The sequence below is a fragment of the Vidua macroura genome, chromosome 2, assembly GCF_024509145.1.
Source record: "Vidua macroura isolate BioBank_ID:100142 chromosome 2, ASM2450914v1, whole genome shotgun sequence".
NCBI classification, from domain to species: Eukaryota; Metazoa; Chordata; class Aves; order Passeriformes; family Viduidae; genus Vidua; species Vidua macroura.
In genome coordinates this window covers 102,599,234-102,619,522 of record NC_071572.1, presented here as the reverse complement: position 1 = coordinate 102,619,522, position 20,289 = coordinate 102,599,234, and the positions used below count along the sequence as shown (strand labels likewise).

The window sequence follows — 20,289 nt, the reverse complement described above, 5'->3', positions numbered from 1 at the left end:
GGTCTTTCTGGAGGGTTCTTTTTCTGGACTGCTGACTGAAAGAAGTCAAAGTCCAAATAAATCCTGAATTGCACAGTAATAAGTTTCCTTATTAACGTGCAGAGCTACCAATTAAAAAAAAAAAAAAAAAAAAAAGCAAAAAACCACCAACCCAACCAAAGCCCCAAAGCTTTTGTAATTAAAGTGTTGGAAGCAAGAGAGAAATTGTCAGACAAAGCTTGCTGATAAGAACACACAAAAGAATGGGAAAATAATTGCAGAATGAAGGAACTGAGTATAATTTTCCTGCTTTCTTCGTTATAAATTCTATTTTTCTTAATATAGCTGAATAATGTTATAATTTTTGCTATATATACAGTAACAACAACTACACCTTTTAGAAGAACATTTCCTCACACTGCATCATTCCTGATTACAAAACAAATATGCAAATAAAAATCAACCACAAGGCATAATTTAAATTGCAACAATGAACTGGTTCTTCTTGTGCAGAAGACAATGCAGAGCAGCTTTCTAGCAGAACTTGCGATGAGCAGGATGAAGAGAAAATGCCATGATCTGGCAAGTGAATCCAGCTTAGCAGCAGCTGAGCAGAGCACCAATCTTTGTGTCACCCTGAGCACAGAGCATTCCTGAGTCAGGCATACAAGGAGTGCCTGCAGCACCACACACATGCAGGGCAAAACATCAGCACAAGTGCTGTCAAAGCCAAGTGTGCCCTGTAGACATCTGGATCCCCTCAAGGACAGGCAAAGGCAGGCATTCCCAAAGACAGGAGCTGAATTCCAGAGCTACCTGGTTTGCTGAAATGCATCTGCAGTATGAACTCGTTTTCTCTGCCAGGAGGCAGGGAGCTGCCTGATACCTCGTAAACTTTATTGAAAACTAGAGCAGGTACTTCTACACACCACCGCAGCATATGGGCCAGTCCCACCACAAGCAGACCCAAGAGTGCCTGGAAGAAATTTAACAGGTTTCTCTTTTAACATTCTGACCCTTTCACTCCCTTTGCTTTTGTATATTTACTCTAAAAAAATAAAGCATCATATTACAAAGTTATTGCTAAGGGATTTAATTTAGGAAGCTCACACAGTAAGTGATAAAAAATAAATAGTATTCATGAGGCCAGGTTCTAGACTATGTTAGGGGAGCTCAGTTTCTTTCACCTGGAGAGGAACATCCTCCACCACCAAACAAAAAGTGCACTATGCGGTATTTATTCTGCTCCACCACCACAATTCTGTGCCTTTTCAGCTGTGATACTGTCAAGAGAAGGATCAGCTTACCAAAGCCAAGCTGCCAAGACAGGAGGAAGTGCACACAGAACTCCAAGCTGATGCTTTTCTGCCAGGGCTGCTGCAATAAATTCAACCCACTTGCACCAAGATACAAAAAGAATATTATCACACATTGAAAAACAGAGATACAGGTTTTAATAATATAAGAAACACATCTGTTTTATTCAGCTACCAAACACAACAATTCAGTTTTAATTCTACTTGAGGTCTTCAGCCTCCTCCTTCTAAAGCCTGCAAATTTTCTAGATACTGGGTGACAGCCTCTATCTCTGCAAACTCCAATAGTCTGTTGATGAGCTTATCCAGTGCTTCTTTCCCACTTAAAATTTCCTATGAAAAAAAAAAGCAGACAAAAGCATTACTGACTGTCCTTCAGCATTATTCTGAAACACCAAGTACTCAAACCCCTGAAATGCATTTTGCCTGCAGTCCCTCCACTTGCTCATCCTTGCAAGTCCCTCCCATGTGAAAGCAGCAGTGGTGGACAGCAGCAGGACATCAGCTGCCTGCCAGGCACATGGATTCTGGCAACAAAAGCAGCTAATGCCCTACTTTCATGTAACCCACGCACCTACATGAAAATTCTCTGCAGGAACAATCAAGGATTGAAGAACCTTATTCAAATACTCTTGTCCATGGCAAGAATCTTTTGCAAGCAAAACTCGACTAACTTTTGTCAGGCAGTTTATGGTTCCAGTTTCACTCAAGAAAGATCCAAACACTAAGTAACTGGCTAACAAAAGCCACTTTTATGCAATAATGGAACTATTTTCTTTGCCATGGTATTCTGCACTCCATTAACTATGAACCATTCCAAATTCAGTATGCCCTGCATTCTCTGGAGTTACCCAGGACACCTGTGGGTACAGTTTGAAAAGTGCTGCTCCTTATGCATCAGCACTTACAGCAAACTGGATATCTAAGCCAAAATATTGAGGGCTCACCCTAAACTTTGTTTTTCATAAATTTAATACAAAAAGTCCATTATTAGGGTTTTTTTTTCCAATTGTAAAAAAACCCTAATAAACAGAATCATAGATTGGCTTGGAAGGTACAGTAAAGATCATCCAGTTCCAGCCCCTCCTGCCATGGGCAGGGACACCTTTCACTAGACCAGGCTGCTCAAAGTCCCTCCAACTTGGCCTTGAACACTTCCAGAGAAGAGGCATCCACAACTTCACTGGGCAACCTGCTCTAGTGTCTCTCCACCCTCACAGTAAAGAAACTTTTCCTGATATCTAATCTAGATATACCCTAGTTTAGTTTGAAGCCATTCCCCCTTGTCCTGTCACTACATGCTCTTGTAAAAATCTCCCTCTTTCTTGTAGGCTCCCTTTGAGTACTGGAAGGCTGCAATTAGGTCACCCCAAAGCTTTCTCTTTTCCAGGTTGAACAATCAGTAAGATTCAAGCCATACGCAGACATTTACTCAGAAGCAAGACCTCACATAATCTTAAAATTAAAACATTCAATTTCAGTTTCTTTTAACTGTGGCCTGTGATGCAACATAAAAGTTTTTCTCGTTCTTTACTCCAGCATTAGGAAGAGGAAAGAATGGCCTAACAAAAATAAAAAGTCCTTCCTGTCAGGTTTTTGGTTTGGATGTACTACGCTTCAAGAATCTCAAATGTCACTTGCCCAGTTTGGCCAAAGGACTCATGGATCTCATTGAGGACTACATGCTGGGTCACTTTCCACTCACAGAGTAGGAGAAAAACACACAGAGAAGTAGGCCAGTGAGCTACAGCTTGTGCCAGTAATCTCTAAGACTACAAGAAGGCAGGAAAGAAAGTTTAAACTTTCTAAATCTAGTGTTCTGTCAGAGCACAACTGGCTACTTTCTTTACACATAGATATCTATATCTTAAGTTGTACTCACTAAGTTAATTTCTTCTTTTTAATGGTAAATGTGAGTATCTAAATACCCTCATAAGGAGTCTTTACCTTAATATTGCGTGCATCATATGAGATCCTGTGGTCAGTCACTCTGTCCTGGGTGAAGTTGTAAGTACGAATTCTCTCTGACTGGGCTCTTGTTCCCAACTGCAGCAAAGCAGGAAAAAACAAAATCTGTTGTGTTTTAAAAAAAACAAATACTTCTCTAGAACAGGATGCTTAAAATAAACTGTAATGGATCAGCCTGTTCCAACTACCAACCTAGTGGTCACTGGCTTGGCACATGGGATTTTTAAAAATATTGTGGCATTACTGAACTGTGATTCTGTATCACAGACCAAGTTTTTATATCCTCCAGCACATTTCTGTTCTAGCTCTGTAGCTGAAAGAACCACATAACTCCCAAAGGTCTTGTAAGGTACGAAAGTCCTTACTTCAAAAAAGATACAAGTGGGGTTTACTGGGGGGAGGGGGGTTTGTATCTTCCACACAAAATAATGAAATTAGGCTCCATTAATAATGGAAGCAGCACAGTCAATGTGTGGCTGTTGGAAATTAGCACCAAAAGAGGCTTAGATTACGATTAAGAAGTTAAGTTACCCTCTAGTGGTGAAGTGTGAGAGTGCAAACAGCAATTTTAACTTTAAGCAGAAACCCAAATTTAGCACTGTTGGGATTAAACACTTCAGTAAACACTGTGGTCTCCACTAAAATGGAGAATTAAATGCTAAAAATGCTCAGAGAAATAAATAGGTGTCTGTTTCAGTGGCCTTTGGTGAAAATTTCATCTGCACTCAACATGTGTATTTTAGAACATGGAATTTCTTGAATAAATTCTGGAACACTAGAAAGGTAATTCACTTTTGCCTGATTTTCCACACTAGTCATATAAATGTATATAAATATAAATGTATATAAATATAAATGTATATAAATATAAATGTATATAAATATAATATAAATATAAATACTTTATGCAGCTTTGAAGGCTCTCAAACTGAAATTAATAACAAAAGATAAATGGCTCACTGTTTTCAATCTGGGACACTCACTGCTTACAACATTGGGGTTAATCATCTGCAGGGACAATACACTTAAATGCAGCCTGAAATAAGTGACTAAATAGCTGGGCTGGAAAATCTGGAGTACTGAGAAATTCTCTAATTCTGAAGCATTTTTATTCCAATAGATCACTGTTGAAGTTTGAACCACAAACAGGAAAATACTCAAAGAATGGGAAAAGAACGACAGAGAAAAGCACACTTAGCAGCCCAACTTGAGGTAACTCTTCCAGAAGCTGTTTCTTCCTCAAAAGGTTACCTAAACTGTATCAAATAAGCTGCTACTTAATTGCATAGTGGTCCTTGTCATTTACTTGTTTCTCTCAAAACCTCTGTATGGCCTTAAAATACTCTCCTTTAGAAACTTCTGAGAACTGCAGATCTACTGGAGAACTATTCCACTCAGTAGTTTTCTTTGAATGTAATTTTTTACTGATGCTTAATTTGTGTAACTCTGGCCTTAACGGGGGCATTCAGTACACACTGTTGAATTTTCCCTTTTGAAACATTTCAGCCAGTCTGTTGACCCTTCTTTCCAGCCACAGTTGATGTCTCTATTCATTGCCTGAGAAGTCTACAATACCATTGCACTGGGGTAAGTAAAGGCAGACTTACCATTTTGAAGTACAAGATTCTCCTCCCTTGTAAGCACCCCTAGTTTAGACACACACTCTCACTTGCTCTGTCCCCATCACCCAGAGAGATCAGAAACAAACCTACAACACAACACAACAAATCTCCAGATCTCCAGCACCACTTGCCTCACCTGCTGCTTCCTGGCGCTCTGCTCTTGACTGAGCTGCTTTTCAACGACCTGCTGGTACAGCTTAGCTCTCAGTGTCCGCAGAGCTATTTCCTTGTTCAGCTGCTGTGACCGCTCCTGCTGGCACTCAACTGCCAGTCCTTCACAGAGGCATCCAAGAGCCCATTAGAACAAAGAACAAACAAGCTGAATTAATTCTAACACATTAGGCAAATGAAACCTACTGGAGTGCTGGTTTGTAGGGCCTTTCAGCTGTAGGATAAAAAGTCATTTTAACACACTGGCCAGAACCATTAGTGCATTTTAACTTGTCACAGCTGCACCAGGGGGGGTTTTGTTCTGTGCTACAGAAAAGTAGAAAAGTCAGGGATATTTTAAAATTTCATGAAGCAAACAAGTTTCTGACATTGCCTCTAATAACTGGGTTCACTCCAATTAGCTGTCATATGTTAAAAATGTAATTTGAGTCCACAGTCCACAAGAGGATGTTTAAAAGAGTGTAACACAAGTTTTTAAAATATTAGTCTAGATAAGATCTTGGAGACTGGAAAATTCATTATTCTAGGAGAAAGGGGTGCCTAATCAGCACTGGTGAGTCTTGAACTAAATTAAGAAAAATGAGATAAAACAAGACCTTTAGGTCTTGAAAAGAAATGTGTAACTTCTCATTTGATTTCTGAATGAAAAAGACATATAGGGAATAGCTGTTTTCAGGTCAATTTCCTGTGCCTAAAGTGATTCTGTATCTTACAGAGAGAAGCTCAGTGAGTTCCAATAAAACAAATCCCAAAAAAGACAGAGTGGTCCAGTCTACACAGTACCTTCCCATCAATATACATTTTCCTTTCTATCCAACATATGATAGCATTATCTAGTATTGCATGAAGATCTTCAAGCCTTCTTTTTAATCAGTCATGTAACTACACAGATTCCAGCTAGGTTAAGCATGCCCTTGCTACTGCTGAAGGTACAGAGCACACAGTGCAAATTATTTACATTTTCTACCCCATCCCTGTCACCCTCCATTTGTTCTTTCATCCATGAAACACTTCATTAATGAAACACTCCCTCTGAAGACAGAACTGGCATAATCATTGTGCCCCTGGTACACAGGCCCTTTCTCATATTGCCTGGCTACAAGAGGGACAAAACCAGAAGGGGCTACTTCTCCTGTCTTGGTATAAGGCCCAGCCGTGAAAGAGACAACCTGCAGGATCGTAAGCTTCCTTTTCAAGATACAGATTCAGTGTAATTAGAAGTGCAAAGTACAGCCAGACTTACCTGTAGGAAGGTGCACAATCCTCACAGCACTATCAGTTTTGTTAACGTGTTGCCCTCCTGCTCCTTTGGCTCTGAACGTATCTATACGCAAATCTTTGGGATCCACTTTAATATCAACCTAGAATCAAAGAAAATTAGTACTTGCTGCTCATTCTAAAAATATTTGGACATCAGTGACACTCAGCATTAATAAGAAATCACTTCTCAAAAAATTGCTCCTTTACAACTGTTCCTAAGTAGCAGTCATAAGCATTATAATTTAAAAAATGCAGTGTCAAATATCTCTGAAAAGCAAATGATGCCTTAAAGATTTCTCTTAGTTTTTCAAACTCTTACTCCAAGTCCTTCACAAAACAAGGTGTGTGTGTGTGTCAAACAAAACACAATCACTGTTTTGCAAAACCACTAACTTTGGCAGAGAGGCTAAGAAATAAAAATTAAAACCCACTTCTGAACAGCAGTGAAAGGATCTTGTTTATGAGTCAAGCCTGAATGATTACTGCAACAGTATTTAGAATCATCTGAGGAGAAAATAGGTATATCCAGATCCATTCAAGTAAGGATTGTCACACTGGAAATAGGAGTCCATGATGACCTGGACCATAGTTTGAGCTCAGTGGATGGGAAAAGAACATTCAGATCTGATCAATGTTGCAAGGAAAGTATTATGAAGAAGTAGGAGAAGGTGCAGGAAAAGCCTAAAGGATCTGGTTTTGTTTATTTTTTGTGTAAATTGGTGGTCTAAGTGAGAACTGTTGGTATCAGTGAGATCTCAGACAGACTAGCCAACACACTCATTCACATCCAAAGGAGACTGTCCTTGATTTACCAGAGAAGGACACCAATAATTTACATTAAACAAACAAACAAACAAAAAAAATCAAAAGCATGTACAGAATCACATTACTATGCAACACTGAGTATTTTCTTGGATATATTCTGTGTCTTAGTACCTGATGTAATTTAAAATTGGCTTACTCATAGCAGTGAGTCTTGTCAGTGTTGGGCCTGGAACACTTAATTAAATGATCACTCACTCACATGCCATTTCAGGCAACAGCAAATCTCTGCAAAGTTGCTTCTGATGATCCATTTATACATGTAAGGTACAGAGCCAAGGACTATCACCTCCCAGAGTCAGAGCACTTGTGGTTCATTTGCTGGGATTTGCACAAAGCACTTGGTTATCAGTGAAATCCCCAAAACAGTAACATGGTTTTAAATAACACCTACTCCAAAGCCAAAATGGGTGAGCAGGGGTTCAGCACCACCTTACCAAACCAATGAACAGCTTACCTCCTCTGGCTGAGGGAGAACAATGACTGACATTGTCCCAGTGTGAATACGCTGCATTCTTGATGACATGCCTGTCTCAGGGATTCGCTGGACTCGGTGAGTCCCTCCTTCATATTTCAGATGCCTATAGACATTCTCTCCTGAAATATGAGCAGCAGCATGATGCAAGCCTCCTGGAGAGACAAACAGTGTGTGACAAATACAGCAGAGAAACACTGCTTTCAATTCCACTGTCTTGGAATCTCTGAAGAACTGCTGTACCTATCTCAGCCGGCGTATAGTTCACGATGTCAAAGGTCCAACGTTTGTAGTCAGCATAGCTCTGGTACATGTCAAACATTTCTTTAGTGAACTGTTGGCAGATATCCCCTAAAAATTAAAAAGCATTACCACATAAACAGCAGTTTTTAGATTTATCTGCAACTCTAACTCCAGTCATTAGGCAGGTTAATGCTCATCTTTAGAAAGTATTACTTTATGCCAGTAAAACAGAAAAAAAGCATTAAGAATAACTCATAAGAGGTTTAATGGAGTTGGATGGAGGTTGGAAGTAATCTTCACTGTAGGGGCTTTGCTGACCTCCAGTTGTTCTGCCAGCTGTCACTTCTAATATGACAGGACTTCTATCATATTTTTCCTTTGGCACTAGAAGCTGGAAAAGCTGAAAAAAAAAAAAAAAGAATGCCATTCTCTCTGTCATCTCCTGGATCTTCTGTTAATCAAATTTACAGCCAGACTTCACAATTGCCACAGCCTGAGCACACACAACCACTGACTTCCTTTGGCAAGCTAGTTAAATAGGACTAAAAACTGTCCAATGACCATTGCAACTCAGTGCAGTCAGTGTGGAAATGCAAGATGCTAGTGCATCCACATGAAAGCTAGTTGAAAATCTGGTCCTGCCAAGTCAGGTGCACACCACAGGTCAACCACACCACTCCCAGCTACCTATGAAGACAAAGTTATTAGCTAACCCAGCCAGTTTTTACATTGATCTTATTTTTCAGAAAGTCACATTTCATATTATTTCAGTCCGAGTATAGAAATGAGCCCAAACTCTGTGGTCTCCACTGAATTGTTTCAACTTCTTTGTTTTTATTATCCCCACTCATGGGATGCTGTCAAGTGAAGAGAAAATGAAGGACTGAAAGTTCCAATCAGAAATCCTTCAAGAGTGCATGCTCCACTGCCACAAACAGTTACTAGGATGTTATGTCAAATCTTAGTAGCACAGACTCACCACTTTTTTAATCCCCTTCAGCATTTGCAGACAGACAAGCAAGCAAGAGAAATTACTCAATCATGTCCTAAGACACAATTGTCACTAAGAAGCTTATTAATAATTAATGTTGCCACTTCTTTTCAGGGAGAATACAGAAGCTGTACTTCTGTTTCATTAAACTCAAGTGTCAGAATCTATTGGTAAAATCACAGAGGAAAGGTTTTCTGACATCTTTATTTACAAAGCTGTAAAATTTTACCTCAGGCTCACCTTTCTGCACAACATGTTCATTTTTTTATCCAGGCTTTCCTTCTCTTCTAAGGCAAGGTGTAGAAGTTGTTTCTCATCTCTGCTGTCTAGTTCTAAATTCGAACAACAGGAGTAGATGTTAGTCAATCTCACCTAGAGCAAATTATAACACAGCTGTCCAAAGACATGCACTGCAGCACAGAAAAGCTGGTAATGGCTTGCCAGCATGAGATACTCAAATAAGAGCAGCCCAAGCTAGAATGCACTTTGCTAACTCAATTATCATATTTTTCAGGTGTGCTAGAAGGAGCAGCAGATATTTTACCTGTGATTAGACTGCTCCTTCCCCCATTTTAAAGCTTACTAACAAACTACAACACATTCTCAGGTAAAGCTCCAAGCCTTTTGTGCTATGGAGGCTCCAGCTTACAGTAACAAAAAATGCTGATTAGTTAGCAATAGATTATACACTAAGTAAAAACTTGGAAGACAGTTGGAATCAAGTGGAAAACCTGTCACTGCTGAAACAGGGAACCCCCTCTCCCTTTCATCTTTCTTTCCGCTTTTCTACTCACCAGAAAGTGAACAATTCAACTCACTGAAATGAAAAAGCAAGTCTGGTTGAATAAGTGCACATTTTTACCATGCCAAGTTGAACTAGATTTAAATTACAACGGGACAATTACCAATACAAATGAGGAGGGAATGGCTGAAGCCAGTTTTGAGCAGCTGGGAGTAAGAATGAGGGAACAAAGCAACAAAGAGAAGGTGAAAATCTTCTGCCTTGTAGCCAGCATGGAAACCATAGGTTTGTCTCAGATGCAGCATAAAACTGGATTCTCAATCGCTTCTAGCTGGTCCAAAAAGTATGTTTATTGATCAGTTAGATAAACAGTATCAAATTAACTACTGTCAACAGCACTGAGAGATGGCCTGGCAGTGACCAATGAGCTTAAGGTTCAAAGGATTGGTATCCCATTCCTACCTCCCTTCCAAACAGAATTCATTTAACCTATCTCGTGACTCACAGCACCAGAGGGAAACTGGGAAATATTTTTCTGCTTCACTTGTTGCAAATATAAAATCCTACATCAATTGTCAGGAATTCAGGTACTAGAGAGAAGAGGGTCAGTTAGGGAGCTAAGTGGAAAACAGTGAACAGCCAAATAAAGGGGACATCTGTGTTTTAATTTGGCCACAGAATAAATGGTACAGACAGAATATTTTGGCTCTATTTAATTCATTTATTGACTGTAATTTTTTACCATTCTTTTTCCTTCTTTCAACTAGAACTCATTCCATCCCTCCACATCATAATTTATGGAATTAGGAAAATTCTTCATTATATTATTACTTTGATCCAAAAACAGCCTTTCTAAGCTGAAATATGAATTTCCTAGAGTTTTCTTAATACTTTTTAATTCTTTCAAGACCATTTATTTTTCAGCATTATATTTTTGCACCTTGTCTCCTTCACTCTTTCTCCTCTTTTCTCCCGTGAAGAGAATTAGAGAGGGTTGAGGATTAAAATAGTTTAAATAACCTTTTTTTTTCCAAAAGCACAAACATCTATTTATTTCTAAAACTAAAATATACAAATGTTTTCCACCTGCCTAAATAAGTTACATTTACATCTTTATTTCAGTATGTCTCTTACTGTTTTGTCCACACCCCTTGTCTCTCTCTCTGAAAAGCACCATGAACTTTTGTCCTCCTCCATTTACACTGCTGGGTACTGATTTCTCTTGTCCTTTGATTTTCCCCACCTTCACTGCTTTAATGCAAACCCCCTTCTCTTCAGGTCAGCATTTCTCTTTCTTGGCTTAATACTTACCATGGTAGCAGAATGGATGCCATTTTTCTCCTTCCTACTGTGTGCATCTCCTCACACTTGTAATAATGCTGGGTTTTTTTCCCAAATGTTGCACCATTACTTATTTTGTAAATTCTTTTATTTATTCCCTCTGTACTTTCTTATTCCTAAATGGTACAAAAACCAGTTGCAAGTTTTAATTCTTTTTTACCACAACTTCTACTGTACCAGACTATTGAAAAACAGCAGCTTCTTAAACAACCATCATTTTTTATTCCTTAAAGGACGCCCCAAATATTTTCAAAGAAATATTAGCTTTTGCCATTTAAATTGGAAGCTGACAACTTAGAGCCTAATGAAAGTTCATGTCATTTGCTCAATAAATATCACTGAACTGGTCAGGTGAAATCCCATTTTAAATAACACGGCTGAGGTCTGCATCTATCAAAGGTTTTAGCCTCGCTAATTTTTTTTTTCTTTCAAACTGCTCTCAGTTCAACCAAAAAATAACCTGAAAACGAACACTTCCCAACTATTTCTGTTAGATGGATATCTCTGAGGTTCCAAACAATCCCTACTCTCCCAAAATTACCATATTAAGACCTCAAATTAAAGTGAGGTGAGATGAAAAACAGAAAGATGTGGCTGGATGCAGAAAGGCCTCGCAGCACACAAGCCCCCGTGAGAAGGGAGGACCAGGGAGTGTTCCAGGGCTGGCTGAACTTACTCACAAGCTTTCCTCGAAGGCTGGGCAACGAAATTTATCACAAGCAGAGCTGCTGTTCTGAAGCAAGCAAGTAGATGTGTTTTCCTTTACCTGTGCACATCGCTTCTAACTCCTGAACTTCTCTTTCAGCCTCTTTGATTTCTTGAAACGCAGCTGCAATGGGGGACAGATCGGCACATCTTCTCCTCAGGGTTCTTTGCTCAAAGTCATTTAATGAGTGTGCACTTAACTGATGACTAACCTGCTGGTATTCCTTGCTGAGAGACTCCAGATATTTCTGCACAGCCTCATGCTTCCACAAAGCTTGAGAATCCTGATGGCTTTTCCTGTGCCAACTGTTAAAAGACAGAGTGAATCTAGCTGTGTCCAATAAAGGCTTTGGCCTCCAAAATCCATGGTTGTGCAGTCCCACCATGCAGCCTATCTTCTTTGCAACATGAGGGAGAAGACAGCTGTCAAGTTGGCTGTGACAGCAGCAATTGGCAAGCAAGCTCTTGAAAAGGTAGACCTTTTGGAAAGGTTTCATTTTGTTTCTTATTTTTCCACCACCTGAAATTAAAAATTCACAGTACATTGGCCAGTGTTGTTATCTAGAAAAAGAAAACATTCTATTAAAAAAAAAAAACCACAACAAATGAACACAAGGATGGTATCAAGCCCATATCCTGGTTTGATTACACCAACACAAATGCAACTGTCATGGACAAAACTATTCCTGTTTTAGTCCCAGTTTAAACCAGAAGCTCTTATCACTACCATTGTACTGGCTGAGGGTTGGAAAAAGTCTTTTCTCTCCCCTCCTCAAACAGTTTATTTATACTACTGAAAAGCTCCTGTGGATGAGGCTTTACAGACAATAGCTTCATTCTGCCATATGTCTCATTGCAAAAATCCAATCATTTCATGCCTTACTGATGAAAGAAAAATGTCGCTGAGAAGACAAATCAATACTAGAGGTAAAGAATTCTATACAGAGAATGTAAGAAATGTCCAGAATTATGTGACAAATTATATCCACTACCATAAAAGGAGGACATTAGTAGATGACCACACAACAGATCAGTCAACAGGACTACAATGCACTTACAAAAAAATCACTCACTCATATATGAAGAAGACAGGAGAACTGCTTTACCTGCTTTATGTCCCCTGTATACTCCTTACTGTGATATATTTACACTTAACCAACATAATATTTTTCATCCAAAAAGTGAGTAAGAAGCAAGTGCTCTGAAATACAACTCCTGTATTTTTCTGAGACATTTGGCCTACAGTTTTATATTACCCAGGCTCCTCTTAGCATTACTGCTGCTCTATGAAAGATCATTTCCTCTTCATTTTATATCATCAACATTGCAAACTACATTATGAATTACTACCATGCTCTAAAATTTTATATTGGAGCGCAAGGCTCTACCAGGAAGACTACATTGAGATCACACTTATTCTAGGGCTCCTCACACAGAAAATGTTAAACAAAGAAGCATTCCTAGTAACCCTGCCAGTGCCACGGTCCCATCTGCCCACTGATTTTTACAAAAAAGTGGATTCTGAGAAAATAAAAGCATGAACCTTTTTGCAACAAGAGCACCTGGAAACACGTTTCAGTTTCCTGACACAATTACTTTTTACTCTTCAGTGACAAGACCTTCTGTGCATTTTCATGCATTTTACTAACAAATTACTGAGACACTCTAACTATTCATCTCACCCATTATTCTCACCTATTTACTTTCATCCATTTGTCCACAATGAAGAAAGAACAATATGCAGTAGAACCAGAAGTACTGCATCTTGTCTGAGTGCTTGTTTTACTACCTACAGAAGGAGGCAAGGACCTTTATTCTACCTCTGTACCCTCCCCAGATTCCCCAGCCAGCAGGTGCTATGGAATCCACAGCAGCAGCTTCAAGACTGCTTCAATGTACAGAAAGCAAATTATAGCCCTCCTGGATTGCTATAGTGACTGAAACCAGCTGCAGCAGAGGGACCCTGTTCCCTTCACCGGGAACACAGCAAAAGGCACAAATCAGGCTCATCATCTATGATCCTGGATTTAGGCATGAGTGGACTCAGTTCCAAAAGACCTAATTCTGCTGATGGATATGGACTCGCTCCAGATCAGCATGACCCATTATTGTTTGGCTAAGTACTGATCATCATCAATGCAATTTCAAAATATTAATGTTACATTTTATTTTAATTAATTCATTAAACACATTAATTACAACCATCCAGCTAACTTTTACTGGTGTAGTTAAGAAGCAATGTACTCAAATAATAACAAATTTGCTGTGTTGCTTTGTCTGAGCTCTCAGAAATAAAATTTTTGGGTTTAAAAGCAAAAAAAAAAAAAAACTAATTAAATGGCACAGACCTTCAAGGAAGTCAGAAGTTTCAAAATAATTTTGCTATGTTAAATAACAAAAGCATCTCCTTCTCAGAGTGGGGCTGCCACACCTTATTTGCATAAAAATAAACAGACATATAACTATTACAGAGCTATAAGCATTAGATGACCTATTAAATGATCTCCAAACTAGATTTTAATAACTTTTAAATATGCACACCACAAATCAAAAACCAGTAAGCGAAAGTGGCAACTGTAATTGTCCAATTAAAATAATAATTAAAAAAAAATAATTTCAAGACAGGAAAGAGTTCTCAATCTTGCGATCTCTTTCGGAGGTTATAAAATGCATTTCTAACAACCAAAGGTGCGACCGGCGCCATGCAGCAGCACTCAGGCACATACGAATTCGCAGGTGCACGGCAGGAGGAGGTACTGCAATGCTCGCCGACTGCATCAGGAACAGCCGGAGCCCCCGGAGCACCTCCCACACACCTCTGCCTCCCACCACGGCCACCACGAGCAAAACCCCCGACGGCAGGGAGCGCCCCGGCAGCCCGGCCCCGCTGCGGGGCTCACGGGGCAGGGAGAGGCAGGAGCGGGCAGGGAGGGGCAGCAGGAGCGGGCAGGGAGGGCCGGCAGGAGCGAGCAGAAGAGGCAGGAGCCCCGGCGGGGCGGGGGCTGCGCTGCCCGGTACCGGCGGGGCTCCGGCACTCACCGTCCGCACGCCCGGACGCCCGCCCGGCCCGCGGGCCCACGGCAGACGGGAAGTGCAGCGGGCGCACTCCCATCCCAGCATGCCTGCGGGAAAACGCGCTTCCCGTCCCTCCGCCGCCACCGGCACCGCGCGGCAGCGCCCGAGCCGCGCCGGCCGCAAAGGCAGCGTCCGCCTTTCGAATCTGGTTAGTAAAGATTAATTTCAGGGACATCAGAGTAAAATAACATTAAGCTCCACTTTGTGTCAGAGCTCACTATTAAATTCTATTTTAAATGAATTATTACTATTGTCCTAAAGGCAAACAAAATATTCATAAAAATTACCATTCTGCTTATGACTATGTTAGTTAGCTGCAGCTTCCTCAGAAAGTGCTTTAAAACATACTATGTATGTGGATATTTAAAAAGCTATTATTAAACATTATACCATTACCTCCCACTAATTTAAAAATTTTAAAATACTTAAGTAATGTTTTTTTTATACCTGTAACACTAAAATACCTTTCTTCCCAGCTACTGTCATTCTACAAAATAAAATTAAAAAAAAAAAAAAAAGAAAAAAAAAAGGTAAAACTTTTGTATTTGGCATGTAAAACATCACTGGGATTTGGTGTGGTAAATATTCCAAAATACTGAAAATGGGACCAATCAATGGGTAGGATTTGGATCAAAGCTCAGCATCTGAATGACAACTAACCGCTTGTTTAGGCCTGAGACAGGTTCTGGCTCTGTTCTACCTGTGGGTACAGGAGGCAAAGCAGACAGATGGAAAACCACTTCCAGAGAACGGGACCCACCCCAGAGTTGGTCCACAGGAAGGGCCACAGGAAACAGCACCCTGAAATCTTCCCCAGGAAATCTTCCAATCTGAGCCCACACTGATGTGCCATCAGCCAGACACCATTCCCATTGTACCTTGCTCTGCTTCCACTATGACTTCTGGGGCTCAGTGAAATGAAATAATAAAATTGTACTTGCATTGGTACTCTAAATTTGCAGTTTGATACTTAAAAGTATTTGGGAAGGTCTTCTCTGGGAGGACAAGCAAGAACCTAATAACCTGAAACTGCCAGTAGACCTCATGCTCCAAAATTGGTTTTAAAAGAAGAAGGTGGGCCAAGGAAAATCAAATCAGCTTCTTCTCCAGCCAGTAATGGTTCTTGCATTAAATCCTCTGATTAAACATGATCATGTTCAGTCTTTATTTTGCCTTGTGGGTGAATGTTTTAACTTAAGTGTGAAAATAGAGACTGTAACAAAGTCCTGCTTCCTCCTTATCAGGCAGCAAAGCACGCAGGGGCAACACAGCCAAGACAAGGGCTGGACTCTGTGCAGCCAGCAGGGCTGCCAGGGACCATCCACCACAGGACCTGTCCATGCATCTCATACTCAAAACATGTAAGATACACTCTTTCCCTAATTTACCCTGTGCTTTTAGACTGCAGTATGGGAACTGAGTATGAATGTGAAAGCTGCTTCTACCCCTCTCACGGTTTGTTTAGATGCTTTAAAACCTGTATGGCTGAAGCAGCAGCTGCTGATGGAGCTGGTGAGCATAAGGGGTTATGGGGCAGGGTGCCACCACCTTCCTCAGCAGTCCACAGTGACATTGGGTGCAGAAGGCAAGAGTGACAGCAGGAAGACAGCTGGGCTCTGGGGCTTCGGGATAGATATGGTGGTCCTGTACTTTAAAACCTGGCACTATTAACCTGCCAATTTAGAAACTGGAGGCAAAGGGGTGGCTCATCACACAGAACAGGCTCCAGGTCTTGCAACATGCTTGGCTTGAAGGCAGGTCCATGCCCACGCAGGGGCCCTTCTTCACCCAGGGGGCCCTAAGTGGGTTTAGTGGTGTGTGAGCGTCTCCCGCAACTTCCACAGGAGCAAAGTGACACACACCGCAAAAATAACAAACTTGTTACAATCTATGTAACACTTCAATATTGTTCCCCCCTTTCAGCCCGAACAGTTCAGGCTTCTGAAATCTTTCTGTTTGAAGGAAAAAATGGTGACAGAATCACATGCATCTTGAATACAGTCCTGTTTAATAACAAAGCCTGTGGAGAGAGCTTTGTTTTGCCCAGCACAGTGGGATTCAATGACAAGAAGTTTTCTTGACTGTGCTCCCAAACCTCACTTTCAGTTGGAGCTCTGCCTTCCCACAAAGCTCATTTCTTTGTTTATTCTCTCCCAGCTAGTCTACAAATGTTTCTTTTATTGCCTCCCTGCTTTCCTTTTCTTGCTGCTTTTAACAGACTTTTAATATGGACACATCTAGATGCAAACTGAACCCCTGCCTTTTATTTGCAATTTGCCTACTTTCAGACAGCATTCTTTCCAGTGTTTGGACTATTGGGAAACAGAGACCTTTAGCTATCAAAAACAGCCTTATTGCTTTAGATCAAAGGTCCACCTAGCACAATATTTGTCTGACCATTCTCCATGATGCATCAGTTTATCATTCAACCCAACCAGAGGCATAATAATGTCTTTTGCCAAGACAGAAACTAGGGTTCATAGAGTTGAGGCTTCAGCTTGTTGTTAGAATTGCTGAAGACACTCCATGGTAGAAACAGGCTCTGAAAATGATGCTGCAGGGCAAAGCCAAGGCTGCCATCCCTCACCGTAATACTCCTGCTTTGTAACAATCGGATACCCAATGCAGCACTACTACAGCATACAGCAGAAAGAACAGTGAATTGGGTACTGCGTGTGTAAAACACACATACTGTGATGTGTCACATCAGTGACCCTCCTGACTGACATCATTAGAAGCATGCCAGAACAAAAAAGTGAGAAATAAACACAATAGAGATATTCCTTATGACAGACCATACATCTAGACAGATTAACACAACACTACGGAAACCAAGAACCATTCGCTAAAAGCGTCCATAAGCTGATGGCTGAGCTAGAAAGCACTATAAAGCATATACTTTATGTTCTCATCTTTGCTATTTTTATCTCAGCAAGCTTCCTAAACATACCACTTTTTTTTTTTTTTTTTTTTTTTTTTTTTTTTTTTTTTTTTTTTTTTTTTTTTTTTTTTGTCTGCTGTCTTGTTCCCTCTGTTAGCCAGAAAGGAAAGCAGCAAGCAGCTATCATGTCATCAGCTTCAGCAAGGCTCGTGTCAAATCAAGGACATGCTGCTTGGGATCTTCAGTCTCATAGCCATCTGCTTACCGAGTACCAAATAACATCTATTAAGTACACAGACTTTCTAATTGGCTCTTGTGAGTTGCTGTTTCACACACACTTGCTTTACCTGGGGCTATCTATCATGTTCATCATCTGCGACTGTAGGTGGGTAACCATACCATTACAGAACTAAGATACTTTGAAATAAATGCCAAAATATAATTAATATTTTTAAAGGTTAATTATGTAAACAGAGATTTTAATTGCAGTCAATTTTAGTTTATTTTCTAGTTTATCTTCCCTATAAGATGTCTTTTTAATTGGTTGTAACCCTTACAGTTTAACCAATTTTCCTTCTAAGTAATGCCCTAGGCCATGTAGTTTTAGCGTTTCTGGTTTTTAGTGGTTTTGGTTTGGTTTTGTTTTTAAGAATGATTTTTGGGAAAAACAAGAAAAAAAAAGAAATAAAAGACCTTAGACCTCCTTCGGTGAAGGAGCCAAGCGATGAAAAAACGCCGCGGTTCTATGGACGCACGATGGTGTCGGGAAGTTTTACATAACCAACTGCTGAAAATGCCTTAATGCGACGGGGGCCGTCCCTGCTTGCTCGAAGCCTGGCTGCCAAGTTTGCTGTTGTTTCCTTAAATACCAGCCAGGGCACTGCAAACCCGCAGAGCCTCTCCGAGCCCCACTGCCAACAGAGGCTGCGCTCCTTCCCAACGCCGCCTCCCTCCCAGGCTTGCCGGCAGCCCGGCTCTCCGAAGCGGCCGTCTGAGCGCCGGGAGCGGAGCGCTTCAGCCGCCACTCCGGGAATCGCACAGGGAATCACGGAGGGAATCCTCACTCCCTGCCCTGGGGCCGGCCGGGCGGAAGGGGTGTCTGTGAGGGGGAGAGGCGCTGCGCCTGCGCCAAGGGGACCCCGGCGGCCATTTTGCAGCGTCAGGCGGGCGGCGAGGCGCCCCGGCAGCTGCGCAGAGGGGCCCGGGGGAGCCGGCGGGGAGGGCGGGCGGCGCAGGGCTATGAGTTAAAGTGCCGCCGCCGCCGCCCCGCCGAGTTCGGGCTTTTCCTCCCCGGTGTTCCCCCCTCCTCCCGTCCCTCGTACCGACAGCCGCCCCTCCCGGGCCGCCCCCACCCCCGCCAGCCGTGCCTGTCCCAGGGCCGCCCGCGCCATGCCGTCCGTGCCGCTGCCGCCCAAGGAGAGCAACCTCTTCAAGCGGATCCTGGTGAGCCACCGGCCCCGCTCCTCTCTCCTCCTCCCGCCGCCGCTTCTCCCTCCTCTTCCCTCTGGCTCGCCGGCCTCGCTCGGTGCCCTCCGGGTCACTTCACCCGCCGCCGGAGTTGGCCCCGGCTGAGCGCACACGGATGCGGCGGCCGCGCTCGCCGGGGGGAGCCGGGCTGCCGTCGCCTCCTCGCCCCGGTTCGTCCTCGCTTCCTTCCTTCCTTTGTCTGGGGCCCGCCGAGCAGGCCGGGCGAGCCGCCCCTGCTCGTGTTGGCGGCCGGGAAGGGCTGGTGTGGCCCCCGGCCGGGGGAGGGCGGGAAGGAGGGAGGGAGCCAGGCAGCCTCCCCGGGCCGCCGAGCGCCTTCCTCCCGCCCGCCGCGGGCACTGCGGGGCGAGCCGGGGCTGCGCCGCCGCTCCCCTCCCCGCGCAGCGCGGAAGGAGAAGACCTCAAAGCACGGTGCGAGTGTATCAGGATTTGCTGTTGCTTGGTTGATTCCCATCTGCACTTCATTTCCAGCGAGAGCGTCAGTTTTGGTATAGGGACCGGGTTAAAAGCAGTTCGCTCGCTCAGCAGTTTTGAGTGTAGTTGAAGACGTGTGGTGGAACGAAGTATCCTGCTTCTATGCGTACTTTGGAGGACTCGTCTCAACTTCTTTGTGCAGGGCAAATTCCGCTCTTTGAGACTTAGCGGTGCAAAAGACGTTTAATGTTTGCGAGATAACTTTGAAGAAGGAGCTCACTTTAGCTGTGAGTTTCTAACTCAATCACTATAATCATGTTAACACTTTATAGAAATAAAAAGCCCCACTCCGCCCCCCCCCCCCCCCCGAGAAAAGAAAACACCCCACTCCCCTTTTCATGAGCTTGTCAGTGTGATAGTAACGGAGTTCCAGCCTCAACAAAATTGAGGTGTTTTGTTTCAGTTTACCACTCTGCAGGCAGAGGACGTCTCTGCAGCACACTAAGTAATCCTACTGGCAGGCGCAAATTTCTTTAGTTCTCTTTGAATTGCTTAGGTAGTTTCAGTGCTTCAGAACCACAATAGTGGTTCAGAGGTAGGCATTTGGGCTTCAGGAGGCTGAGCTCAAACAGTGTCACTAAGCTCCTGTGCTCTGTGTGGAGCTGGTTTGTTTCAGCAGGTTCTTCAGAGCGGTTTTCTTTTGGCTGCTTTGTGTAGTATACAGGTTTTAAAAAAATTACTGGTTCTTAATGGTGATTTGTTGCTTACTGCATGCTTATGGTATGCATCTTAGTAAGTC

At 42.3% G+C, this 20,289-nt stretch overlaps 2 protein-coding genes across 13 annotated transcripts in view; one reads left to right on the top strand and one right to left on the bottom strand.

Annotated features, from left to right (window-relative positions):
• Positions 1-1,410: 1,410 nt before the first annotated feature.
• MTRF1 (mitochondrial translation release factor 1) lies at positions 1,411-19,393 on the bottom strand. 5 transcript variants are annotated; one of them, XM_054002554.1, is made up of 10 exons: positions 19,017-19,393; positions 11,697-12,155; positions 9,088-9,179; positions 8,175-8,256; positions 7,857-7,964; positions 7,596-7,768; positions 6,300-6,417; positions 5,022-5,158; positions 3,243-3,341; positions 1,411-1,628 (listed from the first exon to the last, which is right to left on the bottom strand). In XM_054002554.1, the coding sequence occupies exons 2-10, from the start codon at positions 12,130-12,132 to the stop codon at positions 1,509-1,511; spliced, it is 1,365 nt and encodes a 454-aa protein (XP_053858529.1). In that variant the 5' UTR covers positions 12,133-12,155; positions 19,017-19,393; the 3' UTR covers positions 1,411-1,508. The 5 variants fall into 5 exon arrangements, with proteins under 5 accessions (XP_053858529.1, XP_053858520.1, XP_053858536.1 ...); XM_054002545.1 differs by lacking the exon at positions 19,017-19,393 and adding an exon at positions 18,285-18,520; XM_054002561.1 differs by lacking the exon at positions 19,017-19,393 and adding an exon at positions 18,292-18,520.
• The window catches only part of NAA16 (N-alpha-acetyltransferase 16, NatA auxiliary subunit), a 63,338-nt gene continuing 61,570 nt past the window's right edge, over positions 18,522-20,289 (top strand). For 3 of the 8 annotated variants that reach the window (XR_008441103.1, XM_054002401.1, XM_054002411.1), the window contains exon 1: positions 18,625-19,034. Coding sequence is in view for 6 of the 8 variants with exons in the window: in XM_054002401.1 (XP_053858376.1) it covers positions 18,981-19,034 (54 nt within the window). In the remaining 2 variants the exon portion in view is untranslated. Of the gene's footprint in view, positions 19,035-20,289 lie in introns of all 8 variants that reach the window. The other 5 variants (XM_054002368.1, XM_054002374.1, XR_008441092.1 and 2 more) reach the window with 4 other exon arrangements.

Coding starts and splice junctions, on each gene's coding strand:
- MTRF1 (XM_054002535.1), bottom strand. CDS start 14,885: ATGTCCCTGAAATTAATCTTTACTAACCAGATTCGAAAGGCGGACGCT. Junction 7,769..7,856: donor CTATACGCCGGCTGAGATAG/GTACAGCAGTTC, acceptor TTGTCTCTCCAG/GAGGCTTGCATCATGCTGCT. Junction 6,418..7,595: donor TTCTCCCTCAGCCAGAGGAG/GTAAGCTGTTCA, acceptor CTTTGATTCTAG/GTTGATATTAAAGTGGATCC.